We start from the raw sequence: 25,281 nt of genomic DNA, 5'->3' as shown, positions 1-25,281 counted from the left end.
AAGTACTGCATTATATATTCCCCTTTTTTCAATATAAAACAGTATATATATACACAGTATATATATGTAAAATAGTATATATATATATATACACACACACACACACAGTATATATATATATATATATATATATATATATATATACAATATATAAAACAGCTTTGGGATGGCAGAACAGATATCACTATTATTTTATAGATCAGCTAATTCACAATCAGCTGTTAAGGGCTTTGTGAGTGGAGACACAGCTAGTAAGCAGTGATACTCCCGAAACTCAGACTCCAGTCTGCTGAGTCAGGATCCAATTGTCTTTCACGGGTGCCCTGTTCCTCGGCCTCAGGGAGCCCTGGACTCAGGGGCCTCGGGACTCAAACATCTTTACTTAGAGCTGGTAGAACGTCAGCTGGAGGATGCCCAAGGCCCCATTGATTGGGCACATTCCGCCATGGCTACGTTCTTATTCTGAACGTTTTCGGTATAGTGTCTAGAGTCCAATAGACACTAACAGAGAAGTGTGTAAATGAGAGGTTATTGTATCCGGGATGATCTGAGCCTGGAGTCCAGAGAGTTTCCAGCTTTTTGCAGACCACGCCTTCATGAAGGGCTTGTTCTATTATATTTATGATGCTCTGAGTCCCCCACATCTCTTTAGATCAGAAAATAATCTAATGAGACTCAGAAAGCAAGTCCAAAGCCAAAGTTAAATGCTTTTTTGATGCTGTTCTGAGCTGTGTGGTCTTTTCTTTAGGCATGTTTTTCTACCTTCTGTCTGCTGTCTTTAAAACTATGTCTACACATTATATATAAGCAACAAACATAAGAAATGAGAATCAAGTTACCACTCTAAATTTCAAATGGTTTTTTTAAAACGTAAAGGTAATGATTTTTTCAAAGATTAGAAAAGTAAATAGGACCGTACTTGTTATGTCAGTAGAATTAAAAAAAAACAAAAAAACATGACCATCCCTTACCTGCCTGTGTGTTTCGATTTAAAATCAAATGGGATGTCTGGAGTGGCTGATATTTCATGTATTAACAAAAGCTAATTTGTACTTCATGTTTTGCAGACTATAAAGGGAAACTAAGGTACTAATGTATACAGAGTTACAAAAAAGAGATGTTTTGTCCCACTAGTGGGCACAGGGAGGCCCATGCTGATTTTTTTTTGTTTTTTTTTGTCCATTACTTTTAAGCAATATGGTAGAAATATTAGGAACACAACTCTTAAGATATAAAGGGAGAGGCAGAAAGATGAACAATTTCAAAACAACCATTTAAAAATAGTCAACATGGTTCTATCTAAGTCCTATGGTGCATAACATGAGATTTCTGTGGGGCTAATGTCTTCAGCCCCTGACCATCCTCAAGAGGTTTAATCCCAGTGTGGAAAAATGAGATAGAAGGAGAAACGTCAAAACACCACATCAAAGTGTGGCCTGGTTCTGGATCCGTTTAGTTCAGTTATGTACTGCTTCTATGCTTCCTATTCATTATATAGTTTTAATTCCTGTAATTAATGCATAACTGATTCCTGGGAAGGTGTGTACTTGTGTGTGTTTAAACAGGGGATTCAGTGGAAGACCCCACCTCGCACCTTGGAATACGTGCCACTAAAGGGTTTGTTGGAAGAGAAGGGTCTTTTTTTTTTTTTTTAGAGAGAGAGTGCATGAGGGAGGGTGGGGGCAGAGAGAGAGGGAGAGAGAGAATCTCAAGCAGGATCCATAGCCAGCGTGGAGCTCCACATGGGGCTCGAACCCACAAACCATGAGATCATGACCTGAACCAAAATCAAGAGTCTGACGCTAGGGGTACCTGGGTGGCTCAGTCCGTTAAGCATCCGAGTCTTGATTTTCACTCAGGTCATAAACTCACAGTTCGTGGGTTCGAGCCCCACATTGAGCTGTGTGCTGACAGTGCAGAGCCTGCTTGGGATTCTCTCTCTCTCTCTCTCTCTCTCTCTCTCTCTCTCTCTCAAAATAAATAACAACTTAAATAAAATGGGAGATCAGTTTTTAATAAATAAATAAATAAATAAATAAATAAATAAATAAAATTAAGGGAGTCTAACGCTCTACTGACTGAGCCACCCAGGCGTCCCAGAAGGGAAGATTTTTAGTCGGGGCTGAATGAGGGCTCATATGCATTTATACCACCCCTTGTGTTTGAAAGAAAAAGACACCCTTTGACCCATTTAACTCCATGGCAATTTTGCTTTCCAGCTATGGAGTCCTGCTGTGGGAGCTGCTCACGGGAGAAGTCCCCTACCGTGGCATCGATGGGCTTGCCGTGGCTTACGGAGTAGCCGTCAATAAGCTCACTTTGCCCATTCCTTCCACCTGCCCTGAGCCGTTTGCCAAGCTCATGAAAGGTATCTGTGCCCCCCCCCCCCCCCCTTTCGGTGGGTCTGTGGAGGCAAGGGGAACCGCTCAGGAGAACATCTGTGTATTTTGTATCCAAAAGGGTACGTTTGGATACTTTGGGTACAGCAGTAATTCTAATTTTCAGATGCTTTTAAGCAACTGTACCATTTTATGAATCCGAAACCTTGTCTTCAATCTGAGACATCAGGTAAAGCATTGATGGATTAAGTCACTTTTTAAAAAACAATCCGGTTTTATCAGTGACTCATTTATGTACAAAATCCAACCGAATGGTAATAAAGTTTTCACCAAGTACAGCACTAAAGTTCAAAGACAGAATTTAGTTGGCTCCATTCTGCTATTTTAAATTCCACCTAATGATCAAAAATGTTTTACGATCTTAACCGGCGTGGTTTTGCCGTGACCTTATCTATTTGATGTTTAGCTTTTAAAAATTAACTGACTCCTTTTGTAGGCAGCTAGTTACCTTCCTTCATTACGAGGCCATTTCTTAGAACCTCTCATGTGATTATAACATTTTAGAGATTTTGGGTTTCTTGGGCCAAGTTCTAGAACTCCATACCTGTAAACCACCGGCCGGGCAGCTTAGGCCCCTGATACACACAGTTCATGATGAAGCATGGAGCACACACATCCAGTATTCATGTCGTGTAAGAGAAACCACAAGAGCCTTACCTAACAGCGAATATTGTATACGTGCCACTGGCCTGGATGCTGTGTAAAATAAAATTTTCAAAATCGTCATCAGTTGATTTTTCAGATCTTCAGTAGACACCATCAGCATGGGCTGAAAATCTGGGCTGTGCTAAGAAATGGAATTAATGTGGTTCTTGTTTATTTTAGAGTGCTGGCAACAAGACCCTCACATTCGTCCATCATTTCCCTTAATCCTTGAACAACTGACTGCTATTGAAAAGGCAGTTATGACTGACCTGCCTCAGGAATCTTTTCATTCCATGCAAGATGACTGGAAGCTAGAAATTCAGCAAATGTTTGATGAACTGAGAACAAAGGAAAAGGTGAGAGAGATATAGTCATCGCAGAAGATACCCACATTTGCGAGGATTATGGAAAACATGAGTCAAGAACACGGTTAGCACTATTGCAAAAGATTTTCAGACATGAATAGTTACTGATTCTTACCTTCCAGCTAAAACGAAGCAAAACAGAAGTGTCCTCAAAATGTATCTTTGGAAAAGAAACAATCTTTTGTTAGGGAAATTTTCAAAAGTAAAAAAAAAAAAAAAAAAAAAAAAAAATTAGAAGAAGAGAGAACAGCATACTGAGTCCTTGGTATAAATTAACCAGCTTTAGTAACTGTCAGTTTTTTGTCATTTTGTACATCTCTTAGTCCCATTATCATCTTTTTTTTTTTTTTAAAATGGAATACTTTAAATTAAATCCTCGATTCATGTCCTTTTACCCTTAAATCTTAAAACAGGCATCTCCAACTGGTAAGAATTTTAGAAATAACTTTCTTGCCATTATTATCTCAAAAAGTAACAGTAATTCCTTGATGTCATGTAATACTCTATAAATGTCACAGTTTGTCACAAAGGTGTCTTTTTAAAGTTTTTGACTGTATCTTTTAAAGCCTTTCTTATGCTAGACACCCCCCCATACACACACACACACACACACACACACACACACACACACCCTTTTATCTCCAAAGCAGTGCTTTGCTGGAGAAACTGGGAAAGTATAATTTTTGAACCTTTTAGTATGTTGAGTTAAGTTCCGGTTGGTTTGTTTATTTTAAGAAGCACTAAATAAACATCTATGTGAAACATACCTGAGGCTGCATTTATGCCACGACATACACAGTGAACTAGGAGAAGTAAAGGTATACCCAATTGGAAGGCAGACTGGTTGGGAAGTGAATGCAATTAGCATGGTCTCCTTTGGCGACACAGTGACTTCACGGCCCCTAAGAACCCCAACTTTACAGCATGGTTCTGTGCTATAGGTTCAGCACTAATTTTTTGAAGACCCTTTTGTAGTACTTGAGCATTTTGATGAATCAAGCCTTATTCTGCCCGTCCAAAGTGTATAATTATCCGAGAGGTTAAGTTCTGTTTGTATGTGCAAGAAATGTCTGGGCTAAAGTACAACATCGCAAGTTTTTGATAACCTTTACAAAGCCATGCAGTTGTCCAGGAAGGAATTTTTATACCTCATATATTTGTGATTCTAAAATAGTAGAATTCTTTTTTAAGAGGGCAGTAATGCTTTGCTAAATAAAGAGCCCACTTGCTGATTCAAATTTACGACATTAAAACATGGCTGAGAATCATTCCCTCATGCTAGAGTAACTTGGACTGAGGCAGAGAGGCTCTGTATTACATGTCTAGACTTTTATATTGACTGTAATACTAAAGGTCTATGGTCAACCCAAGTGCAAAGAGGGAATAACAAGCTGTGGTTTGAATATATGTGCATAAACATTTTTTTTTTTTTAACGTTTATTTATTTTTGAGACAGAGAGAGACAGAGCATGAACGGGGGAGGGTCAGAGAGAGAGGGAGACACAGAATCTGAAACAGGCTCCAGGCTCCGAGCCGTCAGCCCAGAGCCCAACACGGGGCTCGAACTCACAGACCACGAGATCATGACCTGAGCTGAAGTTGGACGCTTAGCCGACTGAGCCACCCAGGCGCCCCATGCATAAACATTTCTTGACCTGGTTTTTATAATACTGTGCGTGACACCAAGACGTCGCATGCCAGATTCTGTCTTTGAGAAGCTTAGGTCTACTATTGTCTTACTGAATTGGGAATCACTCCCAGGCATGTCACAGGGTCTCCCCAACGTGTAAATTGTTTTCTAAGAAATACATACAACTTAAAACCGTGTCCATGGGGAAACTGTTGTGAGTTTCAAGGTTATGTTCTGTTTTGTGTTTTCCCAGCAAACATGTACTGACTATGTACTGTGTGCTGGGAGCAGTATTAGAGTCCTGGGAGACAAATATAATTACGACAGTCTCTTTTCTTGAGGTCCTTAGAATGGCAGGCTAGGGGTCTGGGATCTTGTGGACAAGTTTTTCAAAGGGGCTAGACGTGGATCTTGGCACCATTTCCAGCCAAACACCGAAGTCAGAACCCACCCCTCACCCCTACCCGATCTTCCTTCATTCTGCTTTCTTCTTTCTGTGACGGACAGATTACTGTTCTCATTGGTACCCGGCCTCCAAGGGCTTTGAAGATGTTTCTGGTGGTCTCCTGTGTGACAGAGACCATCAGTGGGAATCCCTCCCCTAATCCCTGTTGTCCTCGCTTTCCCACCTGCGTCACTGCAACAACATCCCACCTGGTTGTCCTGCATCCAGTCTTGCTCCCCCAGTTGGTCCCCTCACCTCCAGTGGCCCTCCTACAATGCAAATCTGAGCATCCTTCTTCAGCGGCCAATTTCTTTCCCTTATTAATTTCCTTTGTCCTTCCATATGTAGCCTCACTGTGTCCCAACCGTCCTGAATTCCATTCAGTTCCTTTGATGCCACCACATTCTTGACCTTTGGTCTCCAGATACATGCTCTTGTGGGTCCAGAATACTGTCCCCTCCTTAGCTTCTCGCCCCACCTCACAGTTGCTGGCTCCTTGGCTGTGAGTCCTTTGTAGCTCCCTCCCCTCACCCAGATGCACCAGATAAGCTGTGTGTCACAGCATCCCACACTCAGCTGGCGCTGAGTCTGACTTCAGTATTAGCTTGCGTACTTATTCTTGGTTTGCCATTTCTGCTAGATAATATATTAGTCAGCTACACTATCTTATTCTTGGTCGTTTTCATCCACGGCATTGAACAGAGTACTCAGCACATGGTAGATAGTGAATAAATACGTTACATTAACCTACGCAAAGTTTCTTAATATCCTGAATGTATTCTAACCTGAAATGTATTCTAGTAGGTGAGTGATACTAGCGATTATCATTACCTCCATTATTACTCAAGGGAAACAGGGAATTTAGATGTATGTATTGGAAATCTATTCTGAATCTTATGCCATCGAAGAGGTTTACAACTCAGCTGTTTAACTTCTACTTATATATTCTTGAGGGACGCCCACATGTGTGCCCGGGGAAGTTTTGGTTGTTCACTGAAGCGTGGTTTGTGATAGTGAAAACCTGGGATTGGCCTCAGTATCCATGAACAGGGAACAGATGCCCAAACTGCTGTGTATTGATCCAGTATATTCAGTATTGATTCGGACTGGAAATCTTCAAACCAGTGGAAATGAATGAATTCTAGCTACATGTTGCATCGAGGATAAATCTCAAATGTAAAATTGAGTGGAAAAAGTGAGTTGCAGAAGGATAGTTACGCTAGATACCATTTATGGAAATTGGTAAAACACATAAACCAGTGCCATTCAGATGTACCGAAAGTCTGAAGGTCTGGATGAGGGAGGGTTACGGGGCAACCAAGGAACCACAGACAAGAAGAGGGAGAGGAGAGAGTTTAGAGTGTGTGCTGCATATGAGACTTTAGCAGATCTGAAACGGATGAGGTAAAACCTTAGCATCTGTTAAATATTGACAGTGAGTGTGTGGGTATTTGCTGTTCTCTCTGATTGTAGTGTATTTTAAATATTTCCTAATTTTAAGTGATTAAAATAAAGGTTAGAGAGAAATATGTAAACTGCTGAAGTCACTTATTTTTTCCTGAAGTCATTTTTTTTTCAAGTAGTAGGCTTAGGTAATTCAGCCCCTTCTTAGATTTTTCAGTATTTTGTAAGTTGGAAAATGCAAAACTGGCAGATGCAGCCTTAGACAGTGGGTTTGACTGTTGGCATCAGGTTTTAAAGAGCCTCCCAAGGAAGATGGCCTGGAAGGCAGAAGGAGGACCTGGAAATCAAGTCTGGACAAAGAACAGAAGGGGTGCAGAAGGGAATGGTAATTGCAGGGGCTACCCTGGAATACTGGAGGAACTCAGGGGGTTCATGTTGCAGAGTTTGGAAGTAGGGCCTCTTGGGTCAAAGCTCCAGGGATTAAAATGTGGTCTGATGGGGCGCCTGGGTGGCTCAGTTGGTTGAGTGACCAACTTGGGCTCAGGTCATGATCTCGCAGTTTGTGAGTTCAAGCCCTGCATCAGGCTCTGTGCTGACAGCTCAGAGCCTGGAGTCTGCTTTGGATTCTGTATCTCCCCTTCTCTCTGCCCCTCCCCTGCTCATGCTCTGTGTGTGTGTTTCTCTCTCTCTCAATAATAAATAAATGTTAAAAAGAATTTTTTTAAATAATAAAATGTGGTCTGGAGAAACGGGAACCCTCTTGCGCTGTTGGTGGGAATGCAAACTGGTGCAGCTGCTCTGGAAAACAGTGTGGAGGTTCCTCAAAAAATTAAAAATAGATCTACCCTATGACCCAGCAATAGCACTACTAGGAATTTACCCAAGGGATACAGGAGTGCTAATGTATAGGGGCACTTACTTGTACCCCAATGTTTATAGCAGTACCTTCAACAATAGACAAATTATGGAAAGAGCCCAAATGTCCATCAACTGATGAATGGATAAAGAAGATGTGGTTTATATATACAATGGAATACTACTTGGCAATGAGAAAATTGAAAATTTGAAAGAATGAAATCTGGCCATTTGCAGCAGTGTGGATGGAGCTGGAGGGTATTATGCTAAGTGAAATAAGTCAGGCAGAGAAAGACAGATAAGATACTACATGTTTTCACTCATATGTGGATCTTGAGAAACTTAACAGAGGACCATGGGGGAGGGGAAAGGGCAAAATTACAGAGAGGGAGAGAGGCAAACCATAAGAGACTCTTAAATACTGAGAACAAACTGAGGGTTGATGGGGGGTGGGGGAGAGGGGAAAGTGGGTGATGGGCACTGAAGAGGGCACCTGTTGGGATAAGCACTGGGTTTTACAAGGAAACCAATTTGACAATAAATTATATTTAATATAAGAAAATGTGGTCTGGGAATCAACAACTTTCTGATGCTTCGAGCAGACGGTGGCTCAGTAGACTGCATTCAGCTTCCTTCCCTCGAGGGAGCCACACAGACGAAAGGGGATATCGAAATGGGATTCTAAAAACAACGATAGACCCCTTCCCCCTCCCTTTTTTTAATACAAGTTTTTAGCAGAGTGCCAAAATCCATAGCAGTCTAGCGAAGCGGTTACGACTGGAGCCAGACAGCTGGCTGGACCCGGGGCTCTTCCCTCCCTGCTCACCTCCTCCCCCTTAAAGGTCACAGTCACGCTGCCGGCTCCCTGGGGTGGTGTGGGGCTTAACCCCGTGGTGTGTGCACAGGGCTGAGAGCAGTGCCCATTACTTGGCAAGTGCCAAAGAAAGCGGTGGCTTTGATTGGAACCAGAGCAGCTTCTAACAGCCGCTGCCAACCCCTGGCCCAGTCGTTCGGGAAACTGGGCTCCTCTGAGCAGGAAAATGCTTGAAAGTGACCGGCCAGATTAGCTTTTACATCTTGTATTTCATCGAAGGATTACTTTCCGCGATATTATTAATAGTTTCTTGGAAACTTTAATACATTTTCGTTCACTTAACATGGTCGAGAAAAATACTGATTTGTTTTGTTTTGTTTTGTTTTGTTTTGTTTTCACACTTCCCCAAATTGTTTTCAGGAATTCTAAGATTAGATGTTTAATAGCAAAAATTAAAAAAAAAAAAAAGATTTTGGGGAATGGGAGTGAATTTAGAGGAAAAATAAAAGAAGTCACAGGATTTAAAATTTAGAGGTGGTGTTATTAATAACGATGATTTTTATCTAATTTACTTATTTTAAATTATTGATAATTATTCATGACACTGCCAGATAGAAGGATATCCAGTGAATTAATTCTTACTTTACATTGTATAAAAGTCAAAAAGCATCCTTCAAGAATGCGTGTCTTCCCTTTCTCCATGTGGGGGTTTACAGTAGTTTCTTTATTATTCTTTGGAATCATTTTTGAGCTGTCCTCTCATGGCGTCCTTGCTTTCTCTTTCTATGTGATATCTGTGCAGTGCTCCTTGAAATACCACATTTATGGTATCTTACGAGCCTTTGACTCAAAATTGAAGAGAATCTATAATGCTTTTTGGGGTTTTTTTGTTCTTGGATTTTGCTCAAAGGTTTCTTCTACTTGTGTCTTTCTCGACAGAGTCGAGAGCAGGGTGTACGTGCACTATCTCCCTTTCTCGTTCACTGATTGCTTAAGGTAGGAGGCGTCAGACTTGGAATTAATGGTCAGTAACTTGGCTGTGCTCTGCGTTACTCAGTAAACTGTAGCCTCCACGGATATCGGTTCCTCCCTAAATTCCTGGCTGCTTATCTTTGTGTGTCTGTCTTTGTGCACTGGGTCCATGCACCTGTTTTTGAACCACTATTGGAAGACATGCTGCCATTAATGATTAACATCTGCCAGGAATCTGGATTTGCCATTACTAGACTGGCCTGTGCCAAGCAATTAAACAAATATTACTGCTTAGAAATCTCAGCAACCAAAAGAATTTTTGTGTATGCTTCATAATTTCAAAGTATTCGAAGGGGTTCTAATACTCCAGCCTTTTTTTTTCTTTTACTTTTGAATGTTTTAAAATGCATTCAGAAAGAAGAGTACTTTGGCTGTTTTCTCTTTGATCTTATTTTTTTTCTCTTAAGTCTCGGGCAAGTGTTTGTTTGTTTTTAACTTATAAAGCCATGGCCAGGGGATCCACATTTTCGCCCGGGACCCGGAATTAAAAATGGTTTCTTCTTCAATTATTGTAGTAGTAACACACAAAAAGCCTAATTGAATTTGCTGGCCTTATCTGTACCTTATGCCATTTCATTCCATAATAGCTAATTGGATTGATATCAACACCACTGAAAAGTAATATCTTAACAAAAGGGCAGACAGTAATGAGTTAGACATTGAAAGTTGACTGGAAAGTATCTTTTGTCCCCAAATACACGATGGTAAGGTCTCCAGTTTGGACAAACTGGTTGGAAAAAGCCATCAGTTATATAACAGATTTCAGAATTTTTTTAATATGTAGCATTTTCTTCATTTTCTTTTCCTTTCACGTAGTATATAGTAATTTACGTCCAGCATAATGTAACGAAGAAATACTGATCTGCTTATAAATAAGAATCAGCTGGTACATATTAGCAGAAGTGACTTGAATATCAACCGGTGTTAAGTAAATCTTTTGCAATTTTGTGAGCTTTGTTTAGAAAAAGCAAATTTTAAGAATGTTTCAAAGGTGAATTTCAGCCCACTTTGTAAATTAACAATAAATTCAGAATTCATTTGATCTGAATAAATAATTTTTTTTGTTTTTTTTAGAACTCCTCCGTCTCTTCTTGATATTATTATATTTATTTATGGAATGAGGGTCTTCTGTTTTTCCTCTGTGATAATTGTACTGACAGCCTCTATGTATTCATTGAGCCCTTCTATAAAAAGTCCAAGGGATTAGCAGACTTGAGTTGACATTTTAATCCCATGCCTCAGCTCTGGTTTCTTCCATGAGCCTCTATTTTAGAGTGTTTTTTTGTTTTGTTTTGTTTTTTTTCTGTATCAGTATTTTTGACATGGGCTGTATCAAGTGTGGCTGCTTATATAAAGTGTGATATGTTTGCCCAGTCCTCGGAGCTCTCACAGCTCCTAGCTCAAAGCTGCATCTGAGATGGCATCTATAGTTTCTAACAAAGCTTCTGGTGTTGGGACAGTCTAAGATTAAATTTTCTGGAGCAGTGTAAATAAAAGTTTGCAAATGCCTTGATTTCAGTATGACTGCTTGATTTAGTAGCAGGGTAATCAAGAAGAGAAAGAAGTTCAGCACTAAAAGGAACATTTATGTCTCTGGTAAAGAAGAGAGCATTTTAGGGGCGCCTGGGTGGCTCAGTCGGTAGGCAGCCGACTTCGGCTCTGGCCGTGATCTCATCGCTCGTGAGTTCGAGCCCCGCGTCGGACTCTGTGCTGACCGCTCAGAGCCTGGAGCCTGCTTCCGATTCTCTGTCTCCCTCTCTCTCTGCTCCTCTCCCACTCACACTCTGTCTCTCTCTCAAAAATAAGTAAACATTAAAAAAAAAAAAAAAGACACACATAACATTTTATAGAAATGAAATAAGAGTGGAAGTGTGATTTTAAAACTTGGTAGAGTTCTTGGTTTTACTGTTGAGTACTTTTTTCCTAATAGGAGCAGTCAATCTTTGAACAACGCAGGTTTAAACTATGTGGGTCCACTTATATGTGGCTTTTTTCAATAAATACAGTACAGGACTGTAAATATATCTTCTCTCCATTATTATTAAACATTTTCTTTTCTATAGCTTTGTTTATTGTAAGAATACACTCTGTAATACATGTAACATACAAAATACGTGTTAATTGACTATGTGGTTGGTAAGACTTCTCAGCAACAGTAGGCTATTATTAGTGGTTATGTTTTGAAGGCTCAAAAGTTATATATGGATTTTCCATGGCAAGGTGGGGGTGGGGAGGGTCAATGCTCCCAACTCTGTTCTTCAAGGATTAACTGTATTCTTTAATTCATGGGCTTTCTATGAAGCTAAATAATTCTGAAACCAAAGCCAAGTTTTGGAAGTTAGACTTTAATTGTGACAGAGCGGCCTTCATGAGCTAATTCATGCGATCTGTGTCAGAAGTGATACTTCTCATTCATCCATGGGGTCCTGAAAAATTCATTTTCCAGCGGCTTACAATTTTAGGGATGCTCATTTTCATTTCTCTTGGGCCTTCCGCTGCCTTCTGACCCATTAGCTTTGTTGTTCCTGGAATCTCTCCACCAGGATGTTTTAACCCCTAAGCAAATCCTTAAATAACCCAACGAAGTTCTTCCCAGGTAGAGAAATCTGAACTGTGGTCTTTCATGAGTAGAATGATTCTCCTTTAATCAGTCAAGTCTTACCGTTTGGCTTTATTTGGGAAATGAGTCGATCACCTCTGTCCTCTGTTGCTCTGTGTTACTGAACACTTTCTGTGTCAGGTGATCATGAGGGCCAGCGATGAGGAGGGAGAAGTGTTAAAATCGGGTTCGAAAAATTGGTGACACCTTTTGGGGACCGTGAGACTCAGGACGCAGAGCGCAGGCGGATTGCTTGTAGTCTGAGTCAGTGCTGGGCCGGGGAGGTCTTAGCTCCTGCAGTCCTGATTGCCAAGGCTGCTGCCCCGAGAGGACCAGGGCGGCGGGGGGCTGAGCTTTGGAAGAGCCACCCCCACTTGCTTCTTGCTTACACCGCGTGCTCTGTGCCCCAGGAGCTGCGGTCCCGCGAGGAGGAGCTGACCCGGGCCGCCCTCCAGCAGAAGTCCCAGGAGGCGCTGCTCAAGCGGCGGGAGCAGCAGCTGGCCGAGCGGGAGATCGACGTGCTGGAGCGGGAGCTCAACATTTTGATCTTCCAGTTAAACCAGGAGAAGCCCAACGTCAAGAAGAGGAAGGGAAAGTTCAGGCGGAGTCGGTTAAAGCTCAAAGACGGACATCGCATCAGCTTACCTTCAGGTATGCGCTCGTCTGCGTGTGTCGCAAGAGTTTTGAATGTCATCTGTGTGATGGGCTTTGTTGTCTCCAGCCCGGGAAGAGACGGAAGGATGAGATTTTTTTTTTTTTTTTTTAACACTTACTTATTTTTGAGACGGAGAGAGACAGAGCATGAACGGGGGAGGGGCAGAGAGAGAGGGAGACACAGAATCTGAAGCAGGCTCCAGGCTCCGAGTTGTCAGCACAGAGCCCCACACGGGGCTCCAACTCCTGAACCGCGAGATCATGACCTGAGCTGAAGCCAGACGCTTAACCGACTGAGCCACCGGGTACCCCAACAACACTTTTCTTTTATATAGAGTATGTATACATTGTCTCATAAAATTACTTATCACAAACTACTGGAAGCCTCCCAACATAATGTGACTTTTTGGATTATTGCCAATGCCCTCAGTCAGAAAATCGCTGATATGTGGCCATGGTGAGTACACAGTATACGTTATTGATTATTTGGTTTGATATAGTGGGAGCAGGCTGTGTGTGGTCCTTCCTGCCTTTACCTTTGACCTCTCTGGAGGAAAAAAAGATCTTTTTTCAGGATCTCTTCGGATGTTTGCTTTTTAGCCAAAGTGTAACTTGGGGGACCACTGACTGTGCTGTCTTGTGGGTCCCACATAATTTAAAAGAAACTGTTTTATTTATGATGAGGCTTCTGCTTTCATGTGTAGATGATAGAAAAATTCAGAATTTCTCCAGGTCTTGGCTCTATCAACCTTCTATCTGTGTTGTGACTAGGTTATGCTAATTAATATTCACCGATTCCCTGGGAGACTTGGGAGGGGCATGGCTAATGAGAAACTGATGGAAAATAAACTTGGAAGAAAAAAATTAAATCGTTCCAGTGATTCTTTACTCTTCAGTGGTAAAGTGATGAAAGCAAACGTCTCAGGATTCCTGAGGTCACTTTCACTCCTGCTTTTCTTCTCAAATCGTGTTTCCGCAATATCTTGTCTTCACTTGTAGCAGACCAAATATGAATTCGATTATTTTTGCTAGATTTATATTGTTCCTGGATTACATTCTCTCTTTCTGAGAATTTGTTCTACATTTATTTGCCTTACAGCATTCAATAAAAGATTTCCCATTAAAACATACCCCCAAAATCTGCTATAGTCCTAATCCATTTTCAAAGAATGAAATTGTTTCTTTAATTTAGCATGGGGTTTACCTCTTCTGGCCACAAGGTGTTGCTACATTGTTGTCAGATTGTTACTGCTCTGGAAACTGATTCTCTTTAGATTCCCCCAACTTCCCCCCCCACCACACACACACATATACACAGGTACACACACACACAATTTACTTGCATAGTGTCCCAAAGTAGGATACATATCCAAAGAGAAAAATAACTGTAACAATAGTGACTTATTTCCTCCAGGAATTTTGCTTAGTATAGAAGAGAAAGCAATTATTTGCACCTCCAATGAACTTATTGCCTTCTAGAAAATTATTTGAGTTACCAAATGTTAGTACTGTTTAGCAGTACACTATTAAGGAAGAAACATCTGCTAGACAGCAGCTCAAATGGCGGTGGTAGTTTCTTTTCAGCATACAAATCACTTGAACCCCTTTTGCAGGAAATTTTCCCTATGTGTAACTAGCTTAAAAATTTTCTCAGAAGCATATTGGAGACTCCTACAAACTGACCTTTAATATTTGTGCCTCTCCCTCTTCCAAAAACTTGTTATTAAATGTGAAAAATTAGCTCATCATAATTTTGTCCTTCAGAATCACAGAGGATAACTTTTAATCTTATGACTATTTATAGCTGTGATGACTTAACCACTAGAAAACTCCAACGTAATCCTTCCGCTGGCAGTCCTTTATGGGCAGTCCCCAAACAAGGGTGGATGCTTATAAAATGAGACGATATAATCTACAAAAGTGTAGACGATATCATCTACATAAAGTATAAATTGTACTTTGTGAATTCTTGGAACTTGTTGGAATCTCAGAGTGATCATGGTAGATGTATTTCTATGGTGACCACTTTGTACCACGTGCTCTGCCTTATGTTTATCTCAGGCCAAAGTTGTATGTTTAGAACCTATAAAATAAGGCAAAGAAGGTTTGAAGCCTTCAAATTTGGTATCTTTCAAAAGCAGTGGGATCCTGATTTTAACCACTTCGGAAATGCCAAAAGCCAGCCACAGTCATCTTCCTTCACATGTGCACATGTGAGAGTGTGTGTGTGTGTGTGTGTGTGTGTGTGTGTGTGTGTGCGCGCGCGCAAATGCTACTATTTGCAGGGTCAAATGATTATTCCCACTGATACTGTCATGAAACATCAATATTGCCAATAAAAACACAAGTATAGTTTTATGCGAAAGTCTGGGGACCTCATGGAGAATCTGCCATGAGAAAATTATTCTCTCAAGTAGGATGAAAAACTGAACATCAGCCAGTTTTCCTAAATGTAGAACTGGGACAAAGTCAACCTTTCCTCAACTCACAGGGACAAGGGTATTTATAATAATATTTGGGGGGCCCTTGAGTAGCTGAGTCAGTTGAATGTCCGACTTTTGATTTTGGCTCAGGTCGTGATCTCACCGTAGTGAGATCGAGCCCAGAGTGGGGCTCCATGCTGAATGTGGAGCCTGCTTGGGTTCTCTCCCACCCTCTGCCCCTCCCAATGCGTGCGGTCTCTCTCTCTCTCTCTTTCTCTCTCTCTCTCTCATTCTCTCTCCTCTCTCCACCCCTCTCAAACAAACAAACAAACAAACAAAAAGAATATTTTCTTTATGTTTAAGACATAAAGAGTCCAGGGGCGCCTGGGTGGCTCAGTCGGTTAAGCATCCAACTTCGGCTCTGGTCATGATCTCCTGTTTCGTGGGTTCGAGCCCTGCGTCAGGCTCTGTGCTGACCGCTCAGAGCCTGGAGCCTGCTTTGGCTTCTGTGTCTCCCTCTCTCTCTGCCCCTCCCCGCTTGCTTTCTCTCTCTCTCTCTCTCTCTCTCTCTTTCAAAAATGAATAAACATTAAAAAAAAAAATTTTAAACTTAGAGTCCTTTTTTTGTGATAGAGAAATTATTTAGACTTTTCCAGGAGGTCACAAGCACTCTGAATCTTAGGTATTGTTAAAATCCAGTTTGGTACTTGTGCTACTCCTCCTTGGCCTTACAGATGTTCTCTGCTGGTCACCCGGCCATCCCTTGTTCCACCTGGTTTATCGTTTCCATGCTGTGGTCTGGTTCCGGGTTCTAGTTCTGAGGGCTACAAGAACACAGCCGCCTTCTGCTCTACTCTGGGCTGGTGGCTCCTCCTTCTGCAGAACTCATGGGGAATTTGCTTCCAGTGTTATGACAAATCATGGGGCTAGCTGAACCTTTATAAAGCACTTCAATCTAAAATAAACTCTTTCATACCTACGGGTAAGACTGTTTCTCTTAACCTTCCCCCACCCGCCAATCAGTCCAATCACCTGCTGAACTGTTCTCTCACATCCGATCTTTGTTCAGACTGCTCTCTGCCCGGTCAGATCTTGGTAGATGGAGGAAGCCTCCCATCTGCTACTTCGTTTCCACTTGTTTTGTCTTCCAAACCACCCTACACCCAGCTGTGTATTTTTCAGCAATTGACTGTAAGTGAGCACCAGGCGGATTCTGTCGTAAGACCTTACACCATTTTCGCCTTCAACAAATACTTGAGGATTTACCGTGATCAAGTAATAGGGATTGCGAAAAAATAAACATGATCTCTGCCCTTACATTACTTACAAACGTAAACAGATAAAATATTGATTCAGCAGAGATTTACTGAGTATCTTTCATGGGCGAGGCATTTCGCCAGCCTGCGCTGGGGTCGTACTGTGATGGAGTCTATATGGCCCCTGCCAGCGTAGAGCTGACACTGTATTGGGAGGGGAGCGAACCTTAAGCTAATAATTAAATACTTATTTACTTGATAAAATTATTAACTGCTATGAGGGAAAAGTCATATGACAGTGAGTAGTGGAAAGGTGTCACCTGCTTTACGAAGATCAAGAGAGTTGTCCTCAAGAAGTAACATTTAAGTTGAGATTTGGGGGCACCTGGGTGGGTCAGTTGGTTAAATGTCCAGCTCTTAATTTCGCCTCAGGTCACAATCCCAGGGTTGTGAGATCGAGCCCCTCGTATGGAGCCTGCTTGAGGTTCTCTCTCTTCCTCTCTCTCTGGCCCTCTTCTGCTCCAGGTGTTCTCTCTCTCTCTCTCTAAAAAAAAAAAAATGAAAACAAAATAAAAGGATTCACAAAAATTTTTATTTTTTTTAATGTTTATTTTTGAGAAAGAGAGACAGAGCGTGTCTGACAGCTCTCCCTCTCCACTTTCGTGAGTGGGGGAGGCGCAGAGAGAGAGGGAGACACAGAATCTGAAGCAGGCTCCAGGCTCTGAGCTGTCAGCACAGAGCCCAACACAGGGCTGGAACTCACCAACCACGAGATCATGACCTGAGCTGAAGTCAGATACTTAACCGACTGAGCCACGCAGGTGCCCTGGCAAAAATTTTAAATTGAGACTTGAAATAAGACTTGACTGAATACAGAGGGAGAAGGAAGAGAGCACATGCAAACAAGGCTTGGTTCCTGCCAGGAACTGAGAAAGACCCGTGTGGTTTGTCCCGGGCTCAGCAAACTGCACACTGTGGGGCAAATCTACCCTACCACACCTGTTCTGTGCAGCCCACAAGCTAAGAGTGGCTCATGCACTTTTAAATACTTGAAAAGAATAAGAAGAACAATATTTCATGGTACGTGAACATTACATGAAATTTAAATTACCATTTCCATAAGAAAGTTGTATTGGAACACATTTATGTCTATTGTATGATTGATTTCTTGCTAAATTAGCAGATGTGAGTAATTGTGACAGAGGCCATGCATTTCCTATGTGGCACTTTACAGAAAAAGTTTGCCGACCCCTGGTTCAAACCATAGCAAGTGACGGGAGAACAGGGCAGGATGAGGCTAGAGGCACAAAGAACCCCGAGTGTGTTAGCATTTTGATCTCTGTAACTTAAGAACTTAAGTAACTTAAGGGCGTCTGGGCGGCTCAGCCCCTTAAGCGCTGACTCCATCTCAGGTCATGATCTCATGGCTGGTGAGTTTGATCCTGGCATCAGGCTCTGTGCTGACAGTGCAGGGCCTGCTTTGGATTCTGTGACTCCCCCTCTCTCTCTGCCCTTCTTCCTGCTCATGCTCTCTCTCTCTCTCTCTCTCTCTCTCAAAAAAAAAAAAGCAAAGCCTTTGAAGGGTTTTCAGCAAAGGAATGGCATGGTCTGGCATACGTTTTTAAAATGCATCTGACTGCTGTGAGCTAGATGAGAGGGGCCCAGGGGAGAGGTGCAGGAAGATCAAGAGAAAATGTGGCAGGTTCGGCGTGGAATGATGGATGCCGTAGAGACGGAGAGAACAAAAAGAATCACTAACCTGTATCTACTGAACAGGTATTATGCCAGGAGCCCCGAGCTAAATATTTTCTGTACTTCTTTGTATTTAATTTCTCATAGCTGTCCTACAAAGTAGGAATCATTATTTATTATCCAGTTTTGTATATGGAGACATCGAGACCCCAGGAGGTTAAGTCACCTCCCGAAAATCCACGTGGCTGGGAAGTGGTAAGCTGGGATTCTGATGTGGAGTTGGCTGCTTCCAGAAGCAAGAATATAAATTTCTCAACGATAGCTCTGACATGAATCTGTAACCCCAAATTTACAAGCTATTTTGTGTTTAATTGGATATGGAGGGTGGGGGAGGAGACGGTATTAAAAATTTGCAGGCATCTAACATGAATGATTGGATGGATGTCTGGGCTACCAAATTCCAGCTTCCCCTCATTCCAAACACTGGGTGGTTCTTTAAAGTTCTTTAAAGCAGAAAGTATAGGGGCGCCTGGATGGCTCAGTTGGTTAAGCATCCGACTTGGGCTCGGGTCATGATCTCATGGCTCGTGAGTTCGAGCCCCGCGTGCAGCTCTGTGCTGACAGCTCAGAGCCTGGAGCCTGCTTCGGATTCTGTATCTCCCTCTCTCTCTGTCCCTCCCCTGCGCGCTCTCTCTCTCTCTCTCTCTCAAAAATAAACATTAAAAAAATTTTTTTTAAATAAAGCATAAAGTATAGTTTTCAGAAAGGAAAATTATAGCTCTCTTTCAAATGTGAAATGGACACGTGTCCAAGATTTTTATTCAACTCGTTAATAACCAGAGAACCAGTTACAATTGGTTTCATTGAGAATTTGAGGAGCTAAGTATGTACGGACAATTTAATAAGGGGACGTTAGGGTTAGATTGCTAGGTTAAATACAACTCTGGTTAGTGCCCAGGATGGCAGTAACCAGAACCTTGGGGATTGTCTTTCACACCAGACAGAAATTGTTGGTATTGCCACCAGATAGAATCTACAAGTTAACTTCTGCCCTGACAGAGTTGTAAAAATTAGCCCTGTCAAGAGAAAGTCAAAGGTTAAGCTCAGCTGTGCACTCTGAAAGAACACCCAATAATTTCCTTTACCTGGGTCTAAGGTTTTGATAACTTTCTTACAGTTGACAGAGTTTTCCCAGACTCCCTCCACTTCCCTCTGGTCACATTACCCCTTCTGTATATTCCCATATTGTCAACATACTCTTCCGTGGCAGCTGCCCATATTAAGGTTGGGTCAGATTAACTGTGATTTGTAGGGTATGTTGACCACAAAATGCTTTTAACTGATACAGAGTTGGGGAGTTTTCCTTGACCCTCTTAGGGTCCCTGTCTGGGTCTGAAAATCAGACTGTCAAGGACAGATTAACAGGGGGAAAAAAAGCAAAGCAATTATTTAACGTACATTTTATACAAGGAAATGAAGACCCCTAAGGAAATGAAGACCCCGTAAAAACAGAGCAGAGTATTTTTATGCTAGATTTGATGAAGAGTGGACAGTCGTGAAGAAATGTGATAGGTTAAGGGGGAGTATTGGGGGGAGTGTTTTGTCCTGAAACCACCACCCCCCCCCCCCCCCCCCCCCCTAGCGTTAACTGCATTTTCTGTTTTAATCACCACAGCAATCTGTGCAATATTGGTTGTTTCTGTCTAACAGTTGAGGAGACCAGTTCAGAGAGGTCTGAGGTCCAGACTGGTCTGAGGTCCAGAGTTTGCTAGTGACAGAACCAAGGCTCATTTAAGTCCAAGGCGTCTCCTCTTCTAATTTTGTTTATAACCATATCAGGCTACACAAAGGTAACTCTTCTTCCCAGAAGATGGTTCGATTCTGCAAGTACTCAGTGTCTCATTGTTCTGCATGTGTCTGACCGTACCTAACGTATCGTAGGCTCCGAGTCATTTATTGACTTGAACCCTGAATGGAAGAGAAGAAGGAAACCAAGCAACAGAGCCAGAGATACCTGCCTTCTTACCCTTGGGCAGTTTTTGCTTTTGTTGCTTTGTGCTGATGAAAGTGGCCATGAATGGAACTTAAAAACTACGAAACCTTAATTCTTCCTTGTTTCCATGTCCAACAGATTTCCAGCATAAAATCACCGTGCAGGCCTCTCCCAACTTGGACAAACGGAGGAGCTTGAACAGCAATGGTTCCAGTCCGCCTAGTAGCCCCACGGTGATTCCTCGGCTTCGAGCAATACAGCGTAAGCTTTCTCCCCCAGCCCAGGGGCTCCTGGGGGGATTTCCGTCGTGAACCGACTTGGATTCCATCCAGCCCGAGGTGTATTAAAGGTCCTTGTAACGAACACGTGACATTCATAGATGTCACAACCATTCAGAAAACAAAATTTGGTCTGACATTTCTTAGTCTAATTTTCTTTTTCTTTTTTGAATTGAGATGTAACTGATACGTAACATTATATTAGTTCCAGGTATACGACGTAAGTATTCAATATTTGTATATATAGTTGCTCCTTAAACAACATGAGGGTTAGGGCCACTGAACACCCACCCACCACACAGTGCAGTTGAAAATCCACATATAACTTTTGGCTCCCCAGAAACTTAACGGATAATAGTCTACTGTTGACTAGAAGTCTTACTGATCACATCAAGAGTCAATGAACAAATATTTTGCATGTTACATGTATCATATATGGTATTCTTATAATAAAGTAAGCTAGAGAAAAATATTATTAAGAAAATCATACATATACCAGACTGTACTGTATTTATTAAAAAAAAAAAAATCAGCATGTGAGTAGACCTACACAGTTCAAACCCATTTGAAGGGTCACATGTTTTGCAAAATGATCACCACGATAAATCTGGCTAACATCGGTCACCATACATAGTTACAAAATTTATTTTTATTTTTCGTATGATGAGAACTCTTAAAATCGACTCTCTTGGCAACTTTCAAATAATGTAATACCTTATTAACTATAGTGCCCATGCTCTACATGACACCCCCAGGACTTACTTATTTTGTACCTGCAAGTTTGTGCCTTGTGACCCCCTTTACCCATTTCATCCACCCCCTGCCTCTGGCAACCACCAATCTGTTCTTTGTATTTATGAGTTCTTTTTTCTTTTTTTAATTTGATTCCACATATAAATAAGATCATACAGTATTTATCTGTCTAACTTATCTCCCTTAGCACAACGCCCTCATGACCCATCCATGTTATTGCAAATGGCAAGATTTCATTCTTTTTTCTGGCTGAATAATATCCCCCTGGATAGATATACCTCATCTTCCTTATCCATTCGTCTGTTGATGGACACTTAGATTGTTTTCACGTCCTGGCTATTGTAAATAATGCCACCATGAACATAGGGGCACATGTGTATTTTCAAGTTAGTATTTTTGTTTTCTTCAGCTAAATACCCAGAAGTGCAATTGCTGGATCATATGATAGTTCTATTTTTTTTCCAGTTTTATTGAGGAATAATTGACACACATCACTGTATAAGTTTAAGGCATACAGCATGGTGGTTTGACTTCCATATATTGCGAACTGATTACCTCAATAGGTTTCCTGCACATCTTTCTTCTCCGATAGGTAACAATAAAAAGAAAAGAAAGACTAAAAAAGGTAAAAAATGTTTCTCCTCGTGATGAGAACTATTAGGATTGACTCTCTTAACAGCTTTTCTTTACATCATATGGCAATGGTAGCTATAGTCATCATGCACATTACCTCCTTAGTACTTATTTATCTTTTAATTCAAAGTTTATGCCTTTTGACCACCTGCCTCCAATTTCCCCCTTCCTCCACCCTCCACCTCTGGTTACAAGTCTGATCTCTTTTTCTATGATTTTTTTTTCTTTGTTTTTAGATTCCACATATAAGTGAGATCAGATAGTATTTCTAGGTCCATCCGTGTTGTTGCAAATGGCAAGATCTCCTTTTCTGTGGCTGAGTAACCTTCCATTGTATATACACACCTCCTCTTCTTTATCCATTCATCTGTCGATGGGCCCTTGGGTTGTTTCCATGTTTAGGCTGTTGTAAATAATGCTGCTATGAACATCGGGGTGCAGGTATCTTTTCAGTGTTTTCATTTCCTTTGGATAAATTCCCATAAGTGGAATTACTGGATAAAATGGCGATTCTATTTTTAATATTTTGAGGAACCTCCATACTGTTTTCCACAGTGGCTGCACCAATTTGCAGCCCTACCAGCAGTCCACATCCCTGCCAGTCTTTGTTCTCTCATGTCTTTTTAAGGGTGGCCATTCTAAAAGGTGTGAGGCGATATCTCATTGTGGTTTTGATTTGCATTTCCCTAACGATTGGTAACGTTGAGCATCATTTCATGTGCCTGTTGGCCATTCATATGTCTTCTTTGGAAAATGCCTGTTTAAGACATTTGCCGATTTTTTAAATCTGGTTACTTGATTTTTTGCTATTGAGTTTTATGGGTTTGTTAATATACTTTGATGACTAGCCCCTTCTCAGATGTATGGTTTGCAAATTTGTTTTCCTATTCCGTAAGTTGTCTTTCCACTAGGTTGTTTATGGTTTCTTTTGCTGTGCAGACATTTTTTAATTTGATTATGTTTTGTTGCTTGTGCCTATGGTGTCATAGCCAAAAAATCATTACTAAGACCCATGTCAAGAAGCTTTATTCTTATATTTTCTTCTAGGGGTTGCATGGTTTCAGGTCTCATATTTAACTCTTTAATCTACTTTGAGTTAATTTTTATGAATGGTATAAGATATGGTTTCAGCTTTATATTTTTGCAGGTGAATATCCAATTATCCCAGAACCATCTATTGAAGAGTCTTTTCTCCATTGAGTATTCTTGGCTCCCTTCTCAAGTATTAGTTGACAATATGTAGTTTGGTTTATTTCTGGGCTCTATTCTGTTGGTCTATTTGTCTGTTTTTATGCCAGTACCATATTGTTTTCATGACTATAACTTAATAGCATAGCGTGAAATCAGGGAATGTGGTACCTCCTGCTTTCTCAGGATTTCTTTGGCTATTTAGGGTCTTTTGTGATTCCATATACATTTTAGGAGGGGTTTTTCTACTTCTGTAAAAAAGGCCATCGGAATCTTGATAGGATTGCATTGAATCCATAGGTGGCTTTTGGTAGTATTGCTATTTTAACAATATTAGTTCTTACAATCCATCAACACAGGATATTTCCATTCATTTGTGTCTTCTCTGATTTCTTTCATCAATATCTTATAGTTTTCAGAATAGAGATCTTTCACCTCCTTTGTTAGTTTTATTCGTAAGTATTTTATAGTTTTTGATGCCATTGTAAATGGGATTTCTATATTTCCTTTTCAGAAAACGTGTTGTTAGTGTATAGAAACTCTACTGGTTTTTGTATGTTAATTTTGTATCTTGAAACTTTACTGAATTCATTAATCAGGTCTAACAGGTGTTTTCTTTCAATCTGTAGGATTTTCTATATATAATTTCATCTCATCTGCAAATAGAATTTTACTTCTTCCTTTCCAATTTTTATACCTTTTATTTCTTTTTCTTGCCTATTACTCTAGCTAGGACTCCACCACTATGTTGAATAGGAGTGGTGATAGTGGGCACCTTGTTCCTGATCTTAGAGGAAAAGCTTTAAACCTTTCATCATATAGTATGATGTTAAGGGTAGGCTCATCATACATGGTCTTTGTTGTGTTGAGATACATTCCTTCTATTCCTAATTTGTTAAGACTTTTTGGCATGAATGGATATTGAATTTTGTCAAATGCTTTTTCAGTGTCTATTGGGATGACTATATGATTCTTTTCTTTCATTCTATTAATGTGATGTATCACATTGATTGATTTGCGTATGTTGAACTATCCTTGCATCCCAAGGATAAATCCCACTTGATCATGATGTGCTGCTGAATTTTGTTTGCTGGTATTTTATTAAGAACTTATGTGTCTATATTGATCAGGGATATTGGCACATAATTTTCTTTTCTAGTAATGTCCTTTTCTGGTTTTGGTATCAGAGTAAAGATTGCCTAATAAAATGAGTTTGGAAGTGATCCATTCTCTTTGATTTTTTGGAAGAATTTGAGAACGACTGGTGTTAATTTTCCTTAATGGTTTGGTAAAATTCACAAGTGAAGCCATCTGGTCCTGGACTTTTCTTCTTTGGGATATTTTTGATGATTAATTCAGTCTCTTTACTAATAATTGGTCTATTCAGATATTTATTTCTTCCTGATTCAGTCTTGGCAAGTTGTAAGTTTAAGAATTTTTCCATCTCTTGGGCTTGGGTGGCTCAGTCGGTTAAGTGTTCGACTTCAGCTCAGGTCATGATCTCACAGTCTGTGAGTTCGAGCCCTGCATCGGGCTCTGTGCTGACAGCTCAGAGCCTGGAACCTGCTTTGGATTCTGTGTCTCCCTCACTCTCTGCCCCTCCCCTGATCATGCTCTGTCTCTTTCTCACAAAAATAAATAAATATTAAAAAAAATTTTTTTAAGAATTTTTCCATTTCTTCTATGTTGTCCATTTTGTTGACACATAGTTCTTCCTGGTACCTCTTATGATCCTTAGAATTTCTGCGGTATCAGTTTTAATGTCTCCTTTTTCATTTATAACTTTGTTGGTTTGGGTTCTTTCTCTTTTTCTCTTGGTTAGTTTAGCTAAGGTTGTGTTCATTTTATTTATCTTTTCAAAGAACCAACTCTTAGTGTGGTTCATCTTTTCCATTGTGTTTTTGTTGTTGTTGTTCTCTATTTCATTTATTTTTGCTCTAATCTTCATTATTTCCTTTCTTCTACTAACTTTTGAATCACTGTTTTTTTTGTTTGTTTTGTTTTGTTTTGTTTTTCTAGTTCCTTAGGGTGTAGAGTTAGGTTGTTTATTTAGGATATTCTTTTTTTAATAATATAATAATCTGGTTAGTGCCCAGGATGGCACTGAATCCCAACTCTGGCTCTACTCCACTGTGGTTTTGGACAAGTTTCTTAAACTCATCGTGCTTCAGATTCTTTTTCTGTAAACTGGGGACGATAGTTGTTTAAAAAGGTCAAGTATAT

The 25,281-nt window shown here is 40.7% G+C and overlaps 1 protein-coding gene across 2 annotated transcripts in view; it reads left to right on the top strand.

Annotated features, from left to right (window-relative positions):
- MAP3K21 (mitogen-activated protein kinase kinase kinase 21) overlaps positions 1 to 25,281 on the top strand; it is a 61,265-nt gene that overhangs the window by 22,484 nt on the left and 13,500 nt on the right. For both annotated transcript variants that reach the window (XM_049644996.1, XM_049644994.1), the window contains exons 3-6: positions 2,220 to 2,368; positions 3,225 to 3,400; positions 12,599 to 12,839; positions 20,345 to 20,467. In XM_049644996.1, the coding sequence (XP_049500953.1) occupies positions 2,220 to 2,368; positions 3,225 to 3,400; positions 12,599 to 12,839; positions 20,345 to 20,467 (689 nt within the window). The remainder of the gene's footprint in view (positions 1 to 2,219; positions 2,369 to 3,224; positions 3,401 to 12,598; positions 12,840 to 20,344; positions 20,468 to 25,281) is intronic.

The sequence above is a fragment of the Panthera uncia genome, chromosome D2 (assembly GCF_023721935.1).
Source record: "Panthera uncia isolate 11264 chromosome D2, Puncia_PCG_1.0, whole genome shotgun sequence".
NCBI classification, from domain to species: domain Eukaryota; kingdom Metazoa; phylum Chordata; class Mammalia; order Carnivora; family Felidae; genus Panthera; species Panthera uncia.
Note: the sequence above shows the minus strand (reverse complement) of the source record. Positions and strands in the feature narration are given on the sequence as shown.